The sequence below is a fragment of the Protopterus annectens genome, chromosome 8.part0 (genome assembly GCF_019279795.1).
Source record: "Protopterus annectens isolate FY-2018-M chromosome 8.part0, PAN1.0, whole genome shotgun sequence".
Taxonomy (NCBI): domain Eukaryota; kingdom Metazoa; phylum Chordata; order Ceratodontiformes; family Protopteridae; genus Protopterus; species Protopterus annectens.
In genome coordinates, this window is record NC_056741.1 from 270,075,749 (window position 1) to 270,095,266 (window position 19,518).

At 36.2% G+C, this 19,518-nt stretch overlaps 1 protein-coding gene across 3 annotated transcripts in view; it reads right to left on the bottom strand.

Moving 5' to 3' along the window:
• Nucleotides 1-19,518, bottom strand: part of LOC122808746 (kelch-like protein 33) — a 146,952-nt gene that overhangs the window by 83,242 nt on the left and 44,192 nt on the right. For 2 of the 3 annotated variants that reach the window (XM_044079759.1, XM_044079761.1), the window contains exons 4-5: nt 11,378-11,548; nt 7,941-9,747 (exon numbers count right to left, since the gene is read on the bottom strand). In XM_044079759.1, the coding sequence (XP_043935694.1) occupies nt 9,219-9,747; nt 11,378-11,548 (700 nt within the window). In that variant the 3' untranslated portion in view covers nt 7,941-9,218. Of the gene's footprint in view, nt 1-7,940; nt 9,748-11,377; nt 11,549-19,518 lie in introns of those variants that run through there. The other variant, XM_044079762.1, reaches the window with a different exon arrangement.

Sequence of the window (19,518 nt, forward strand, 5' to 3'; positions counted from 1 at the left end):
CAACATCATCAGTTTATTCCGTGAGTTATATTTGTACTAATTTCTCGCTTGTACTCCTTTCTTGACTCACAGAATAAACTGGTGATGTTGACTTAGCCAGCAGGTTTAGTGCCTTATTCTTGGTGTTGCAGTGACTTTTGGCACTAGTTTCTCCCTGGTTTTAGTTTTATGAACCTGAAGATTTACATAAATCTTTCGGAGTTAAACATTGTTCAGCCCGATAAAGTTTCAACTGCTGCTTTCTGTGTTTTGAGGTAGTTTTAATGAGCTCCCAAACACTGGCACTTGTTTACATTGTGGATATCCCCCAGACAATTAAAACATTATGCATGCTTGTCTCAAGAAACATTCTATGTTCAATTGGCACATGGATGGAACAAGTATCTAAAACACCTTGGCCTAAACTAAAGAAGCAGCAATAAAGATGTTTGGGGAAAAAAAGAAAAAATGTTAAAAGGAAGATATAAAGGTGACTTAGGTGATTACTAGGCTAATGACTCCAGAGTGCTTTTCTAAGCTTGGCCATGCTTCTCAGAGTGAGAATCAAATCTTGTCTCTTGTGCTTCTTGCATAATGAAGGCATATTTTAACAGAAGAAAGTCTGGGTGACTGGACATTTTTCTATTGGTATATGCTTGATTTACAATGGGTTGAGCTGACCAGTCAGCATGCACATTTTTGAATCTCAATGAGGTACCACTGTAAAATATATATATATATATATATATATATATATATATATATATATATATATATATATCTACAAAAAGTTAGTGCTTTTTACCTTAAAAAGCTCCCAAAATAAAAAAACAATCTTTTACCATCAAGTCAGCAAATAACACTATCATTGAAACTGCAACTCATGGAAAATTTAAAGACATTATAATGGATGACAGTCTCAAATATAACCAGCATATACTGCACACCATTAAGCCTACATACCAGAAACTAGGCTCCCCTTTACAGGATCAATTGATTGCTTATAGATGCTGCAAAAACAAAACTCTAGCCACCACCTTCTCACTGCCAACTCTCTTATATGCTGCTCCTATCCTAACAAACTACTCAAAGAAAGAAACTCCCCTCCTTCTACAATAAAATAGATAAATTTGCCATCAGTCTCCCTCATAGGACCCACGAAATTCATAGCTTATAGCAATTAAACTGGCTTGAACTGCACATCTACCCAACATATTCGCAACTAACTACAGGAAAGAAACTCATTCATCATCCAGAAAAATAACCTGCACTACAAAACTTTTTACTGCTCAGCAAGGGATGTCCACTATAGCAACAAATTTTTAGTACTCACAAATAGTTTCATAGATTAGTACTAGGCTAACTGCCCTTGTGGGCCACTTTAAGTCAAGACAATTATCCAATGTGAGAATCAAACCTACTTTCTGTCTGTAAGGTAATCACCTTAACCATTATGCCAACCTCCCACTAAATAAGTCCAACAATGTTGCAGGAGACTCGTTCTACTCCCGCTATGTTGCTAAACTCTGGAATAGTATCCCCATACAAATAAAACTCTCCAACAAACTCAGTAGTTTTAAACCACTGCTTAAACAACATCTTAACCAATCCTGGTACAGCACATGCATATTATCCGGTTAGGGCTTTGTGTTCATACAATATTCCCTAAATACTCTCCTTAAATAAATACTTTCAACCTTTCACAGAAATGACAAAACACTTTTTATACATAACTGCTGCCTGTACAATCCATTAAGTTGCATGTGTGCTTTCTCTTTAGTAACATCTACCTCTGTAAAACCTTAAAATGTATAAATGTAACTACTGCATGTGTATAAATGTAAATAGAAATATAACTAGTTTGTGTCTAACTGAAACCAAGTATAATTCAATGTAAACAAATGGAGCTTTTCTCCCTGGGCCTCCACTGAAAATGGGCATTAGCTAGTTGGATTTTCCTGGTAAACAAAGACAGACAAATAAATAAATAAATAAATAAATAAATAAATAAATAAATATCCATTGTCATTCTAGATATCAAAAACATTGAGATGTTAAAATAAAATGAGTCATTAGTTGTTGGGAAACCTAGATATTTAAGCGGGTCTACCTCGACCTAACAAAATTACATTTCAGCGAAACGTAATTAGGCGAGCTTTGTTTCGGGAAAGTGCATTTTTGCCAAAATGCACTTTCACAAAAAGGCAGTTTGGCGAACAGCAGTGGGGGCTGTTGCTTAGATCATGGAGCAGTGGGGACAAGGGAATATTCCCTTTTCTCCACTGTAATGCGATCTTGGAGTTAGAATATAAAAGTTGCAGAGGGTGTGTGGGGCACATCCCTCCATATGGGGGTGCAGGGAACCTTGCCCCCCCCTGCATAAATATGGTTAGTGTTGTGTTTCTTTTTTGTTTGTTTTCATGTAATCTGTTTTTCGCTAAAGTGCATTTTTGCAAAAATGCACTTCGCGAAACACAGCTCACCTACTTACATTTCATTGAAATGTAATTTCACTGGGTCAAACTAGACACACAGACACTAGCACACAGACTATCTGGATAGAGGTCCCAACACATCTTTCATGAAATAAGGAGGGATCTGCCATTTCAGTGATGTTTCTATATGGCATAACCTTTATTTTCCTCGTACTAAAGCCCAGAACATTTTATCTGGCTAGTCATATTTATATATTTTGTAGTACAAAAAGCTGTGCACCTTTCTTGGAAACAGTTCATTTTAATTAAGCAGTCAGCTTTACATTAACCATATGTCCCGTTATTATACTATTCTAAATAAACTTTGCATTTATTTTTAAGGAATACATTTTTCCTTATACATTTACGTATATGAATGCATTATGCAGTCATTAATCACAGCATTTTCCATGCATACAAATCACACTAATGCCATTGTTAATTAATTAATTAATTTATTTGATGTTAGTGCAAGAGTGGTATATTCTCACATTTGACCTGGGACACTTAGCTGTCAATACAAAGTGAACAAGCTATGTAGACTATAGACATGATTAGTAAACCAAAAGAAATGCTTCCATCAAAATGTCATTAATATAAGTTGTCCTTTTATTGATGTTATTGTCTCTTCAGCAAAGGCAATCTCATGACCAGGTTTTATTAGGGTGACAGACTCTCATAATTTTCTGTCATATAAACAACCACATGATAGTATATGAGGACATTTACCATAATGTATATGTGCATTTTCCAGGAAGAATATTGAAAGTATCTTTATCCAATGGCTAGATCACAAAGTTAAACACACAGCACGATTGATCACCAGAACCTGCTTTGTAAATCATTTATGTTAAATAATTAATGTACAAGCATTATTTCTGTTAATTACAAGACAATTTAAAATGAGAAGTTGCAGTTATTCCAGTTTCCTAGAATTAGTTCATGCACTTATTTATATCCACTGTTTGTCAGAATAAGCAACTACCAGCACCCATAAAGTTCATAAATAAATAAATAAATATGTAAATAAATAAATAGATATTTAGGTAAATAATCCCAACTGGATAACAGAGTAAACATGGTGTAGAAGATATGTGAATGCTTTACGTACATATCACTAAATGAATAGTACAAAATATCTATCTGTTTATATATATATATATATATATATATATATATATATATATATATATATATACATATATAAACATATATATATATATATATACATATATAAACATATATATATATATATATATAGATATATAGATATAGATATATTTAATGGTATATATCATGCTTTTCAGGTGACACTTCACATTAATTTCTGTCCTCCTCATTATAAAAAGCAATTTGAAGAGGCAACTCATTTAAAGTAAGTAACACACTGACTACTCAGTATTATTAGGGTATAGGTAATAGGCTGACAGAAAAAAAAACATATCAGAGAGCATAAATATTTATTTATTTATTCACCTGTTTCCTGGATAAATCAGCTGGTCTACAGAGACCTTTATCAACTGTGATCTGAGTTATGCTGACACAAATAAAGTAAAAAACATAGAAAACGGTCATTTGTACATAACAATACTTTACAATACCATACATATTATTACACAGTTAATATTGATAAAGATATATACACACATATAGTCTATTAAGGATATATACACACACATGAGTACAGATAAAATAAAAATATCTTTTATATAAGTAATGTACTGCTGAGCAGTTTTTGAAGAACTGTAGCAGCATTACTGTAACAACAGACGGGACAATTCTAATCAAGCATTTGCACCTGGCTCTTAGTTTGTGGCAGTTGTCAAGCTGAGTGTTGTTACCTAGAATAGTTATTTTCCTGCTCTGGAAAAATGTTCCTAAATAAATGGAGTATAACAAAAAATGGTTCACACCACAGGAGAAGAGGGTTGTTTTAAATCTACTGAGTGCATTTGTACCTACATGGCATTACACAGTGTATGGGGAAGTGCTGAGGAAGAGACCTCAATGTCAAAGATAGCAAGTGAGGAAGAGGAGTTTATAGATTAGCTTATTTTCACTGCCCCAGCACAGAATAACACATAAGTGTCTTCTTTTTTGAGAATGAAATTAACCTATATATTGTGTAAATTAGATGGTGTAGGGTAGAGATATTTTAGGATAAGACAGAGGTAAAGGTAAGGGCCATAGTCTAATTTAATGAATACTTTTTTAGTTGCTGACATTCTAGGCTCCAAGGAGAATTTTATAGAGCTGTAAGCAGCGTTAGACTATTTGGTACTTTTTGTGCATTCAGTATGTGAAGTAAATGTCAGTGACCTAGTCAGATGATGAGGTAATTAAATCCATAAACAGGGGGATCTGCAGGGAGAGGGGGTGTATAACTTTAGATGTGCTTGTTTAAGTCTGCAACAAATACAACTATAATTTCTTTCAATAATTTGTTTTATCGATTGTTTTTGTCATAGCTTTCATTTGATTGAACACATATTAATCAAATCCTGTCAGTTTCAAATGAGGGGGCATTGTTAGAATCAGGTTGTCTACATTAAGTATTACTTTAAAACAACTGTTATATGCTGTGAGATTATTGATGAAGATGGTGATGGGCAGGAAACATGTACTGCCCTCCCCCATTGTCTGGCAGTTAGGTGTAAGAATTAAAGCTCCGAGTTGATAATAAACTACTTCTTGTAACTAAAGGACACAGAGTTTGATTCCTTCTACAACCGTATGCCTTATGTGTGATGCTGAATAAACCACGTAACCAGACTGTGCTCTGCAAATGGACAGTTGTGCTTAGTGGGTTTATCTGGTTAACAAAAGTAAGCAATAAAATATTATCCAAAATGTGGTGTAGAAATATGACAATCTGGGGCTGTTGACTTTAATTTCCATACTTCTTTGAAGGCAAAGAAAATTAAGAAAACATATTCTATGATAGTACCTTTATCCTAGTGGTATAGGGTAAGAATCTATAGCGTTAGCCGTTCCAGAGCTGTAGAGTGATAAAGCCCTGACTACAGCCCAGTCAACCCAGATTCAATTAGTGGCTCAGGTGACTGATGGATGGCAGAGAAGGGATGGGCATGCCATCCAAGGTGGCAGGGTACTTGTTGATTTGTTCCCTAAGGGGATGCATTGTCTAAAGAATTAAGTTGCCCTCAGATTTAATCAGTGAACATGGAGGAGGACAGGGAAACTAAATGGATATGTCATAAACAAAAATCCCCCTGATGGAAGCACACACGAGTCAAGCCCCCAGGACACCCACAGGATCCACAACTGGCCCCAATAAATATGTAGTAAGTCAGCTAGACTTGGGGTAGATATTGTGTACGGGGGCAGGGCTGGTAACAATGAGGTCCAAGGGAAGCAAAAAAATCTATAGATTTGAGGTAGAATGTTAAATGCACATAAAGAGCAGATTAAAGAGGTTAATTGTCACCTTGTAGTAACAACCAAATATATTAAAATATTGTCAGTGAAAATCTACATTGATAAGGATAGCCTATATTGCATACATGGATGGTAACCTTTCAGAAGGACTTTTACTATAGGATTAAAAAAATTAAATGTTCTAAACTGATCGGTTCTCATTGCTTTTTCATGCATTAAGAAGAACAGAGAAATCAAGTAAAGGCCGAGAGAAGGGGGAGAGGTTTGGAAGAAAATTTAGCATACATTTCCAAAAAAAAAAAAAAAAACGCACGTGGAAAAATTAATTATAGGGCATCTGGGGTATTTTTTGTAAGAATTTATACACAACATTCATATCTAACATTGGAGACATAAGATAGTGAGGAGTCAACACTCCAAGGACTATAAATGTATTGGCATTAATACTGACAAGATAAAAGAATGTATGAGTCCCACCCTTTTCCTCAATGATGTTTATTTTAAAGCATTTCTTCCAAGGTTGGCTAAGAATTGTTTATTTTCTTTTGAAACAAGTTAATGTTGGCCCTGTTGACTCCAGTATGACCTCTTCTATTAAAATGGTGTCCCTGTACTTCATAATGAAGGAAGGAAGGGATGTTTGACTAGTATCAGATATGGTCTCAGAACGTAAGCTTTTCTTTTCTAGATTTAGTCACCAAATGGCCTTAACATCTTTTACCATAAGGTGAAAAGCATTTGTCTTGGATATGTAGGAACTAAACTGTATGCCTTATGTGTGATGCTGAATAAACCACGTAACCAGACTGTGCTCTGCAAATGGACAGTTGTGCTTAGTGGGTTTATCTGGTTAACAAAAGTAAGCAATAAAATATTATCCAAAATGTGGTGTAGAAATATGACAATCTGGGGCTGTTGACTTTAATTTCCATACTTCTTTGAAGGCAAAGAAAATTAAGAAAACATATTCTATGATAGTACCTTTATCCCAGTGGTATAGGGTAAGAATCTATAGCGTTAGCCGTTCCAGAGCTGTAGAGTGATAAAGCCCTGACTACAGCCCAGTCAACCCAGATTCAATTAGTGGCTCAGGTGACTGATGGATGGCAGAGAAGGGATGGGCATGCCATCCAAGGTGGCAGGGTACTTGTTGATTTGTTCCCTAAGGGGATGCATTGTCTAAAGAATGAAGTTGCCCTCAGATTTAATCAGTGAACATGGAGGAGGACAGGGAAACTAAATGGATATGTCATAAACAAAAATCCCCCTGATGGAAGCACACACGAGTCAAGCCCCCAGGACACCCACAGGATCCACAACTGGCCCCAATAAATATGTAGTAAGTCAGCTAGACTTGGGGTAGATATTGTGTATGGGGGCAGGGCTGGTAACAATGAGGTCCAAGGGAAGCAAAAAAATCTATAGATTTGAGGTAGAATGTTAAATGCACATAAAGAGCAGATTAAAGAGGTTAATTGTCACCTTGTAGTAACAACCAAATATATTAAAATATTGTCAGTGAAAATCTACATTGATAAGGATAGCCTATATTGCATACATGGATGGTAACCTTTCAGAAGGACTTTTACTATAGGATTAAAAAAATGAAATGTTCTAAACTGATCAGTTCTCATTGCTTTTTCATGCATTAAGAAGAACAGAGAAATCAAGTAAAGGCCGAGAGAAGGGGGAGAGGTTTGGAAGAAAATTTAGCATACATTTCCAAAAAAAAAAAAAAAAAACGCACGTGGAAAAATTAATTATAGGGCATCTGGGGTATTTTTTGTAAGAATTTATACACAACATTCATATCTAACATTGGAGACATAAGATGGTGAGGAGTCAACACTCCAAGGACTATAAATGTATTGGCATTAATACTGGCAAGATAAAAAAATGTATGAGTCCCACCCTTTTCCTCAATGATGTTTATTTTAAAGCATTTCTTCCAAGGTTGGCTAAGAATTGTTTATTTTCTTTTGAAACAAGTTAATGTTGGCCCTGTTGACTCCAGTATGACCTCTTCTATTAAAATGGTGTCCCTGTACTTCATAATGAAGGAAGGAAGGGATGTTTGACTAGTATCAGATACGGTCTCAGAACGTAAGCTTTTCTTTTCTAGATTTAGTCACCAAATGGCCTTAACATCTTTTACCATAAGGTGAAAAGCATTTGTCTTGGATATGTAGGAACTAAATCCAAGAAAAGAAAGGCAGGACACTGCTATGTTCCATCAGTCTTTATTTAAAACACAAAATTCCAAAGATAAGCGCTTTCGGGTAACAACCCTTCTTCAGATAAAGTTAAAAACAATCAAACCATCAATTTAAACTAACATCCAGCCAATGAGCTGTCAGTAAACTACCCGCCTTTTCTGAAGGGCGGGTCTCATAGGTACCATATCATCTAAACCTGGGCTCCTATGAGCCATCAGCTCTAAAATCCATTTGGATTCTGCGGCCTCTGTGAGAAGCTTGATGTCACCTCCCATATTGTTTAGCCTTACATTGACTATAGCTCTAAAAAGAAAAGTGTGGGTGGGATTGATTTCAATATGCCTATAAAGGGCATTGTGTATGTCCTTGTTTCTTATGGAAGACAAGTGTTGGAGCACCCTCACCTTAAACATGTTGTTAGTTAGGAACTAGTTAGGTAGGAAAGGATTATGAGGGAGGTTCAGACAGTTTAGTATTAAGTAAATTCACTATATTAAACTGAAAGGGTGTTTATCTTCATTACTCTACTAGTGGACAAAGATTGAAGTGTGGAGCTTTAGGTTCAACCCATTGATGAGCATAATTCTTCCACAGAAAATCACTGTCAGTGACTTGTGCCTGCAGTGATGCCTTTTTTAGGGAATTTCTGCGTTCTTTGAGTTGGTGTGACTGTGGAGCTCATGTATATAACTTTAAAGGGGGTGTGGGGTGGCTTGCCCCCCCTGCAAAAACAAATACTTTAGAACAAATGGCCACAAGAAGACAAAATATGTGTACATCTTCAATTAATATGTGGCTGAGGAAATTATTAAAAATAAGTATGTGTTTAGATTAATTTTACTGAAAGATGTATTGATACTGGTAAACAATACTGGTAAACAATTTTCTATGCTGCCATATCACTTATTTGTGTTTAATCCACATGCAGGGTATAAGTTCCCTAATAATCTATGCCATTGGGTTTTATTATAAACTCATATAACCACTCAGCTTAACAACTGCCTTCATTACCTGAGTTTTATTTCATTTTGACATTCAGTCACGCTACTTACTAGGCTATGCTACCCTGAAAACAGAATCACATAGGAGTCATTTTTGCAAAGTTGCCTGATTCCCTTATTCTGCAATGAAATAATATATCTACAAGAGGTCATTTACTTGGCCTGCGTAAATTTGATGGCACAGACAAGACACATGCTTGAATGTTTGAACTGGCAGTGGGCATTCTACCTGCTGGCTCCCATGCACTACTGCGTGGATTATAAGCGCTGACCCGATGGCTGTCTTTATTGGTCTCACAGCACTGGCCACCAAGAACGTACAGCTTCTCATCCAATACACTTGATGCTGCAGCCACATGAGGGGTAGACTGCTTTGCAATGGATGCCCAGGTGTCGGTATATGGATCATACACCTCACATAAGTACTGGTTAAGGTAACTTCCACCAAAACTCCGCCGACCACCAGCCACATAAAACTTATCCTTGATGGTCTCCATAATATGTTCTGCTCGATCCTCATTCATAGATGAGAGGTAAGTTGTACCCACATCAGGAGAGTATGTAAACATGGACACAAGACACTGATACTGACAGTTAAATCCTCCCGACACAAAGATCTCTCCATTCCACACCTCAGCTGCGTGACCGCTGAGAGGCTGATCCAAGGGATGAACATACCTGTTTTCAAAAATGAAAAATAATAAGAAATAAGTTACTTATTTCTAATTTCTGTACTGTTGACATCAACTTCAACAAAATCTTCCTTCCATAGATGCATTCAGTCAATATCTGCTTTGCCTTTGTATTCTAGATCAGACATTTACATATCATTATCAGCCATGTTAACGAACTGATATGCAATATTAGTTATGATGGAAACATAAAAGGAGATTTGGGGGTCTGCCTGATAAATTTCCTCATTGTTTTAGTTCAAGCAGTATTGAGAATAAGGGTGTATAATTTTGCAAATGTGATATTTCATAGTTTAGTGTTTAAGATAGTAACAGAGAGATAATGTCACAGATATGAGACCCAGAACATCTGTATTTTTATTTCACATCTATCACATCCTAAATTAAACACCTAAAGCAGTTTAAGTAAAGAAGTGAAGAGTAACAACTCACAAGAAAGTGATGCCTATGACACATAAGGCTGGTAACCAGGAGACCCAAGTATAATGTGACACATCATCACATGAGGGGCTGTACTGTTTAACACAGCATATGCACTTAGACAGAAAGTGTCAGGAAGGTTACGTAAGTTAACCTTCAGAATACAGGGGAGTTGAGTAAGATTCATCACACTTCTAATTTAGATAGATGAATATGGTTATTGATAATGAGGCCCTTTAGGGCGGTCATGGTGGTTAGCATTGCCACCTCACAGCAAGAGGTTCTCTGGTTCAATTCTCGGCTGGGGTGCCTTTTGTGCGGAGTCTGCGTGTCCTCCCTGTGGTCACGTGGGATTCCTCCGGGTGCTCTGGTTTCATCTCAAAGACATGCAGTAGGTGGATTGGACACTCTAAATTGGCCCTAGATGTGAGCATGTGCATGTGTGTGCCTTCTGTGGAAGGTTGAGTGCCGGGCTGGTAACTCAACACCGTAAAACTCCACTGCCAATCATGAGTGGACAGATGATCCACTGTGGCGACCCCTAAACGGGAAAAGCCAAAAGAAGAAGAAGATGATGAGGCCCTTTCCTTAACAAAACTTCATATGAAGAGAATGCTATTTGTATGGGGGGTGATGCACACACCAACTAAGAACTAACATGTACGGCAACTTAACATCTTCAAACTACACTGAGATTGGATTCAAAACTATCAAACTGTAACTACAAATGTGCAGATTATTGTTATTTCATATCTTCATGTTCACTTTCCCTTTCAACTACATTTACCTTCCCCATTGTCTATGTTGAAACTACAATTTTGCTGCAGCAGTAATGATGGTATTTAAATTGTCTTATATTCTAGCATATTCATTTGACTGGATGTTAGATGTTAATGCTGGATAGCATACATACTAACTGTAAAAACAAATATCTGATTGTTGTTAGAATTTCTTACTTTTACTGTATTACAAGATACGTATTTATCTCTAAACATTTAAACCTGTTATATTCAGTCTTTTCTAGGCTTGTAACACACCATACCTAATTCTGCTTTGGACTAGAAATGTCTCTCAGGCTTCATTCTTTGTTCTTCTCTAATAACAGATTCATCAGAATTATATTTAACATGTTCTACAAAATGAAAAAAAACACACACACACATCCGAAGTAGCAGTTTATCAGTTATATTTATTACCTCCATGTATTGGAAGCAGGGTCATAGCACTCAACAGAATCCACATTTTCTCCTGCGACTGTATCCCCTCCAAGAATGTAGATCAGGTCATTCCGACAAACTGCCACAGTAGAATATCGACCCTCATTCAAAGGTGCTATCTCTTTCCAAGTGTTCTGCATTGGATCATACCTGAAAAACAGTAGCAGGTTATGAGAAGTAGTGCTTATGACATATAAAAAGGGGGTCTATATTATTTCATCTAATGGCTATTCAGTGAATAGCAATTCTTCGAACACCTATTTAGTGAAACTGCTCTTCATCAAATGACGAATTTTAACTAAGGCAAATCAGCGGTTAGCCACCATCTGGAATTCACCCTTTTCCCCACTGTAGTCCGAACTCAGAGTTGGTATATGGGGGCATGTTGGCAGGTTTTAAATTTTCATTTTTTTTTCTGCGGTCGCTCAGTTGGCCAACCACTTGTATGCCCTACTTAAAATTTGCCATTTGATGAAGAGCAGCTTCATTAAATATGTTTTTGATGAATGGCTATTCGCTGAATAGCCATTCAATGAAGTAATATCGACCCATAAAAGCAGGAGTTCAACACAGAGTGTACTATATTTTCACAAAGGCTAACTCACACAATGAACTGTAAATAACAGAAAAAATATTTCTGTATTCATAATTCATTCATACCATTTGCTTGAATGTCTCAAACTAAGTTTGCATTAATAGAATAATTAATACATATGTCAATGCTTTTAAAGTGCCTACTTTGTTTCATAAACATTGTCACTTCTTGATTCTTAATGGGTCTTTATTTCCACATAATGTCACTGGATGGTGAGAGGCTTACTACAAAGCATACAGCCTGTAAGAATGTGCACATAGTGTTTTGCCCACACAGACCACAGATTAGTAATTTATAGTCCAGCAAAGGGCACTTGCTTCATTACAAAAAGAAGAACGAGAAATGTAGATGTCACTTTGTTCCTGATGCAGATGAGTTGTGATGAGTGTGCAACCTCTTTGGGATTGTAAAAGCCTTCTAACATATGCTGTGGTAAATGTTCAAACCTGTAAATTCCATTTGAGCTCATAGGTCAATTTTTACTTTTTTTTTACCTCTGCTGCATACACAAAGCACTAAACACTCTAAGAGTACAGCACATATTTTTTATGCATCCAGCACTTTTGCCATAGTACTTTCTTTCAGCAGACACAACTGCTACCTTACAGCCCTTGGTTCTGCAGTCTGGTCCCTGACTGTGGTGCCTTCTGTACAGAATACATATGTATTCCACTGTGCGTCTACATAGGTTTCACTTGAGAATTAATTGTCCTCCTACTGCCAGAGTTATATAAAAAGGTAAATTGTCAGTCCTCTTAAAATTATATTGTGTGCATGTGTGCCTCTGTGTGCATGGATGGGGTCCTGTAAAGAAGCAAAGAAGATATGGGTGTGTGTGAGTGTGTGTGTGTGTGTGTGTGTGTGTGTGTGTGTGTGTGTGTGTGTGTGTGTGTGTAATACCCATTACTTGGAAGGACAAGTTCCAGCTCGTTTAGGTTATACTGAAAGAATGAATGAATAAACAAATGAATGAACTCTTTTATATTCTATAGCAAAAAAAGCTTTTTTCTTCAATGAATAGTCTGAGTGGAACAGTTTTTTGGAGTATCCTAGAAACAGTAGGCCCTGTAACTACTTTGCACTCACAGTTAGCACACATTGTCCTTTATTTCTATCTGTTCTAACTGAATAATGGATAAAGTTTTTTTATTGGAACACTACCCCACCAGATGCACAGTAGCAAGCCCCGCCCAAATCCTGCCCAGCACTGACCACGTGACGTTTAGTGTTTGTCTATTTCCCAATAAACATAAGCAGACCTCTGTTGACCAAATGAATATGTAAAACATTGATTTGTAGTGCATTCACAATAGTTGCCAATCAAGCGTCTTTACTGTTTATATGTTATTTCCATGCAAACACAGAGAAAGAATCTAGGGGAAAACTGGTCGCTGTTAGGTACATTTCAACTAGCGAAATATATTTTGATTGTTTATATGTTATTTCTATGCAAACACAGAGAAAGAAGCTAGTGCAAAACCTGTCGTTGATTATTACATTATATATGATGTATCAGCATAGATTTCTACTAGCTTTTGCACAGTTTCTTTCTTTGCCCTACTACACAGAAAGATTTTCTTAATTGTGATATATATATATATATATATATATATATATATATATATATATATATATATATAGTAGTAATTCCTGAAGAAACGGTTTGACATTACATGATTATAAGGCACTGTTGGTTCTACCCAAAGGTCACTTTTATAATCACAAGATTATTTTTATTCCCAATAAGGTATGTGGGCAAATTTTTCCCTAACCAGAAAGTGTAGCACGGTGCTACAGTTCTATCTTAAACAAAAACAACAGCATTAGCAGCTTTCATCTTAACAGCAGGGACACCACTGCTGCAGAGAACTTCAAGATTATGGGGAAAAATTAACCTACGCCCTGGGATGGTCATTCTGCTAACAGTCCCTGTTAGACACTAGAGACAGTGAATGTGGCAGGGACTTGGGGGGTGTCAGGCACAAAGTAAAATGTTTAAATCCTAGTTATTCCAATACAAACTGAGCACTTTCATACATGTTTGCCGTATGTCTTTTAAGGTAAGAACTAACATGAAGTGCTTCTGAAAAACTTTATAAAAATCATCCTACCTGTAGAGGAAAGTAAAAAGAAACACTTAAAACTACTTACTAAAATAAGCAAATCTACTATAGGTAATGTGTTGTCTTTCGGCTTTTCCTAGTTAGGGGTCGCCACAGCGGAACTCTGGTCCGCTAATGATTGGCAGTAGGTTTTCATGAACGCCAAGGTGCCAGCTCGACGTTCAACCTCCAGCGAAGGCACACCCATTTATTCATGTCTTTCAAACGCCCACCCAACCACGGGGAGGACATGCAGACTCCACACAGAAGGCACTTCCCACACTCCAGCCGAGAATCGAACAGGAGAACCTCTTACTGTGAGGACACTAATTAGAGTTGTCAGCTTCTTTTATTTCAAAAAATTTACATTAATTCAAATTCATTCTGTCAGTGTCTCAGTTTAATAGCACTAACATTTTAAAAGTGTCCCCGATTGCTTCTGGATTTGTCCCCGATTCGTTGAGAGCATTATGTTGTGTGAGTTACAACATTTACTTATCTCTCACGTTAAGTCACCTGGATACTCTTTGTAGCAGCACTATGTAGTAACTCGTTCCCTTCAACACTCTACCCATGATATTTCTGTAATGCTAAACTAAAATCAAAATCACTTATATAAAATGTGTGTACATTTTTCCTTCAAAGCCTAATAAAGAAAAAAGAAGCCTTTTGCTTTTAGCAAGTTTTAGAGTGTAATCCATTGTCACATTTTGTGTTGGGGTTGAGCTACTTATGCTCCAGTCCACAACTGCTGAGCCTGAGTTATTTATAGGTCATACTGTTACCAGACAGGCAGTTGGAAAAGCAAAAAAAAAAAAAAAAAAATAGGTCATACTGTTCTGCAGGCAGTTGGAAAAGCAAAAAAAAAAAAAAAAAAAAAAAAAAAAAAATTAAAAAAAAAGAGCAACCTCTTAACTGTCTCTGATTTTGATACAAATTTTACCTCTGTCCCTTTTAATCCCTTCTAAAATTGGTGACTTTTGGAGATACAATGGTGAGTTACTCAATAAATGATGACAATTATTAGATTTATGGACTTATTTTACTTTGGGAAATGTATATTAATTCACATTATCTTATTGTGTTAACTTTACAAGTTCACAGTACTAATATTTTAAAAAGTGTCCCTAATTGTCCCTGATTATTTCTGGATTTGTCCCTGATTCTGTTGAGATTTATCCCTATTTAGTTGAGAGCTAAACCCGTTGGTTTATGTGGTGCTTGAGGTTATGTAATTGCATTGACTTCTGATGCACGTAGCTAAAATAACATGGCTTTGTGTACTGTGCCAACATGAACAATTTAATTTGGTCGCAAGCTGGTGAAACAAGTATTAGTCAAAACCCACATTTGTAATGCTCTCCAAATGTGTGGCTCAGTCCTATGAAGTGAAACTGTTACTTGGTTGAATATACAGAATTAATAACATTGAATAACTCCCAGAGAATGACAGTTTTCTGCAGAACGTACAGTACAACGAGGATATGAATACTCACTATGAATATTCATTACTCCAGTTTCAAATCTGCATGCCTTGTCAGTCTGGCATGATTAACATGCAAAGTCACAAGGCCTTTGCATGCCAATCACATTTGCCACACCCATTTCTGTGCAGAAATGCCAGTGGGGTAGTGTTCCAGTACAAAGCCTGGAAAAATACCAGACATTGCTTTCTTTTCCCAGGTTTGCTCTCACCAGTGGATAATGCATTATATGTGTTTCTAATGCTTCTGAATTGTGTAAACAAAAACTTTGAAGGATTTGTTTATTGGAACCAAAGAGAATGCATGTTTGATGAGGGACCATGGAAATTTGCATATGGTACTTTATGATATATTTTATCTTAGATTATTTCATTTGTGTTTTATATTTTTGGCATGCAACCTTTAACCATCATAGATAGTTCTCACAATTACCTCCAAATATTTCACTAAGCAGCCAAATATTCATGCAGGCTTTATAAAAGGACCAATTTCCATTTTAATCTGCAGGCATGCATATACCCATGACTTTGGTATAATGGTTAAAGTGTTTAACTCACGGACACATCCTGCAGTGTTTGATTCGCCCCTTTGAAAGGGAAATCAGCTATAGGCTTAAAATGGCCCAGTAGTGCTGGGCCTAGTACTTACCTATGAACCCATCATCTCATGATGAAGGTAAGTATAATTAACCAGGTAGTACTTAAAAAAAGGTTTAAGAAGATATGAAATTTCATTTATATACTTTCTAGTCTGAAAATTAATTATGGATAATTACAGTGGTGGGTTTAATTGCTACACTACTACATTGATTGGTAGCTGGGCTGCATCAGATGGCTGAAGTGAGAAAATCTGTGAACACCTACATGAAATTCTTCTTCTTGGTAAGAGAGAGAGAGAACCGCCATTGCTGAATGCTTGTCATACAGGTACCTGATTTGTTTCAGAGTTAGAGAACTATAGTACCGACAGCTTATAACATGGAAATGAACAGGGTCAGTAAACTGACAGCTCTCTGAAACCCTATGTTCTCCCATCAAAATTCACACTGCTGTCTAGAAGTTCTCATTAAGCTGCTCTTGAACATTAGTGTGCCGAGGATTTGGTATAAACCATCCTTCAGCTGAGATCATAATGTGGAAAGAAATGGGAAAAAATGTCATGAGGCACATTTTGTACTAAGTTAATTATAGGACAGATGGTTACTGGCTTGCTGTACAGACTTGTAGTTAGGGGGTGCCAATGCAGCAGAGTAACTTTCCCATGAAAAGGTTAAAACACCATATAAGGTGAGAGGGGCAGAGAGAGAAAGAGAGGTGGAAGTACGGCACAAAACCTTTTAAGTTTTTATATTTTTCTTCATGCTGTGCATCTGGATACAGACTAGAATTAATCACTGATCCCCAAACATTATTCTCACTTGCTTAACATGTTAAGAACTACTGTTATCTCATTTTTTAAGAGTACAAACCAATTGAGAGTTGAGTTGTAGCATAACATCCAACAAGGATTTTCTTACATGAAACTGTTGCAAACACAATGGTCCTGGCCAATATATTATTTGATATCATTTTTAGCCTGTTTACTACTTAATCCATGAGATTGCAGTGTACATGTGGTGTCAACCAGCACTAATGCACAGGCCTCTACCTTGAAGAAAAAAAATGCTTCTAAGGTAATGATGCAATATACAATGAACTTTATTTTGCTGTGGCAGGCCAATTCCTTGCACCCTCCCTAAAAAGGGTTCTACTGTCTGCATTCCAGACATTATAACTCAAACTCAGTTTGCTGTTCCTCAACTCAAAGGCAATAACCCTAGTAGTAGTGATTTCTGAGGAATCCATGATTTGACCAGTTGTGTACTATTACACATTTGGCATAAATAGCTGATCACCACTGACCTTCCTGACCTCTCTTATCTTACCTTTTATGCATGCTGCTCTTGTTATATAGGACATTGATACATATGTTGTCATTATACCACATTATGTGGCTTAAGTTGTATCTGGAAAGGTCCATGAAAGTAGTACTTGTACTTTACCATCAGAACAGTAAACTCGTGATACAACAGGTAGTACACTTGCATTTGGGGCAGAAAGCTGCAGGTTCTATTCCCACCCTAGGTAAATGGATTACTGACACTGCAGCATAAGGAGGGGTGCTGTATCCCCAAGCGTTTTGCCTTTCAGATGGAATATTACACTGAGGTCCCATCTGCTTAAGATGATGGTGGCTTAGATGGGTGTAGAATCTACAGCACCCATTGAAAAGAGCATGGTTTATGTAATATAATTTTATTTAATATAATTTTAGCCATAAGACCATAAAGACTATAAGTTTTATGGCAGCCCCGATTAGTGGAGATGTGGGTTGTATATATTAATATATATTTAAAATAATCTGTTACCATGACATTGTTTATTATTCTTTATTTTTTATTTTTAGCATGGTTAAACATTTTATTATTTCTCTTGATCCATTTTTAATGGAATGAATGCAATCATTTAATTAATAATTTAAAAAAATTCTCATATGATATATAGTATTTTAAAATATGTAAATTAATTGTTATGATGCTGGTCTTTTAAATCTTCTAAGTATTTTAAATATAACAATCAGCGTAATACCAGCTGACTTGCATAAAGTTATATAAGGGTGTGTTTTTGTATCAATGTATTCTCTGACGAAGTTTGTACATAGTACATACGAAAAGTGCTTAAGCAAAATAAAAGTTTTCACAGACTTCCAGTTTGCCGTTTTGTATTTATCTCCAGAAAAGTGGCCACTAGCCTAATGAGGCTAAGCTGGTCAACAAAGGATAAATTAAAATGTTTTGTCTGTTCATAAAACCTCATATGCAGCGTGTTTTTTAAATTGCTGTTCTGAACTAATAGGAATAGTGACATATTACATTCCTTTAACTGTAGCATTGTGACCTAAACCTCTTGTCACAATCAACTCATCTTCTGCCACCAAGTCAACACACATTGTCTAAACCGTAAAAAGTATGAAACTCTAATGCCTGGCATTATTGACTGACTATAATCCTGAATGATTCACCAGCAAATCAAACATTCTATGTGTGACAGAGCAAACTTGTGTGGCAAAATCAGGGATGTCTGGCAAAATCAGGGACAGTTAAGGGGCATGGGAGGGTTGCAGTGCCTTTCACTGTATGATTTGATTTCACTCATTTGATTACAGTGAGATATTGGAGGTATATTTAGTCAACAAATATAAAATAATATAAAATAAATGCTGGGCATATGTCCTTATATGTGCATGTGTGTGTGTGTGTGTGTGTGTGTGTGTGTGTGTGTGTGTGTGTGTGTGTGTGTGTGTGTGTGTGTGCGTGTGTTTGAGTTTCTAATGCATAATTTGTGTGAGTGTGTGTCTCTGTGTGTGTTTCCGCTGGAAATGGAATAGTATAAAACTTATATTTTTGGTTGAAAAATACTTTCTCCAGCAACATATACATATATTACACCAAATTTGAAACACGAGGTGGAGGAACTATTTTATATCACAAAGTATATAGTAATAAGAAAAAAAAAAACAAATACAATACAATTTAATAGAAATCCCATTTTCTAAGTGCAATAATGCCCCCCATGGTGGACATTATCATGGAAATAACACCGTATATCCTTAGTGGGTGTTAATTCCCTGATAACATCAGACATTATTGCTTGTTTAACAGATCATGTGACAAGCATCAATCATAAGCCATATAAATAGTCACAGCCACTCAAGACACATTTTAGCCTCGATTGTTATATAGTGCAATACAATAGGACATAAACACACATACACACACACACACACACACACACTCACAAATTCTGTCAATAGTTATATCTATAGCTATCTATATACTTATCTACATATATATCTATATATGATAGATGTTATATATATATATATATATATATATATATA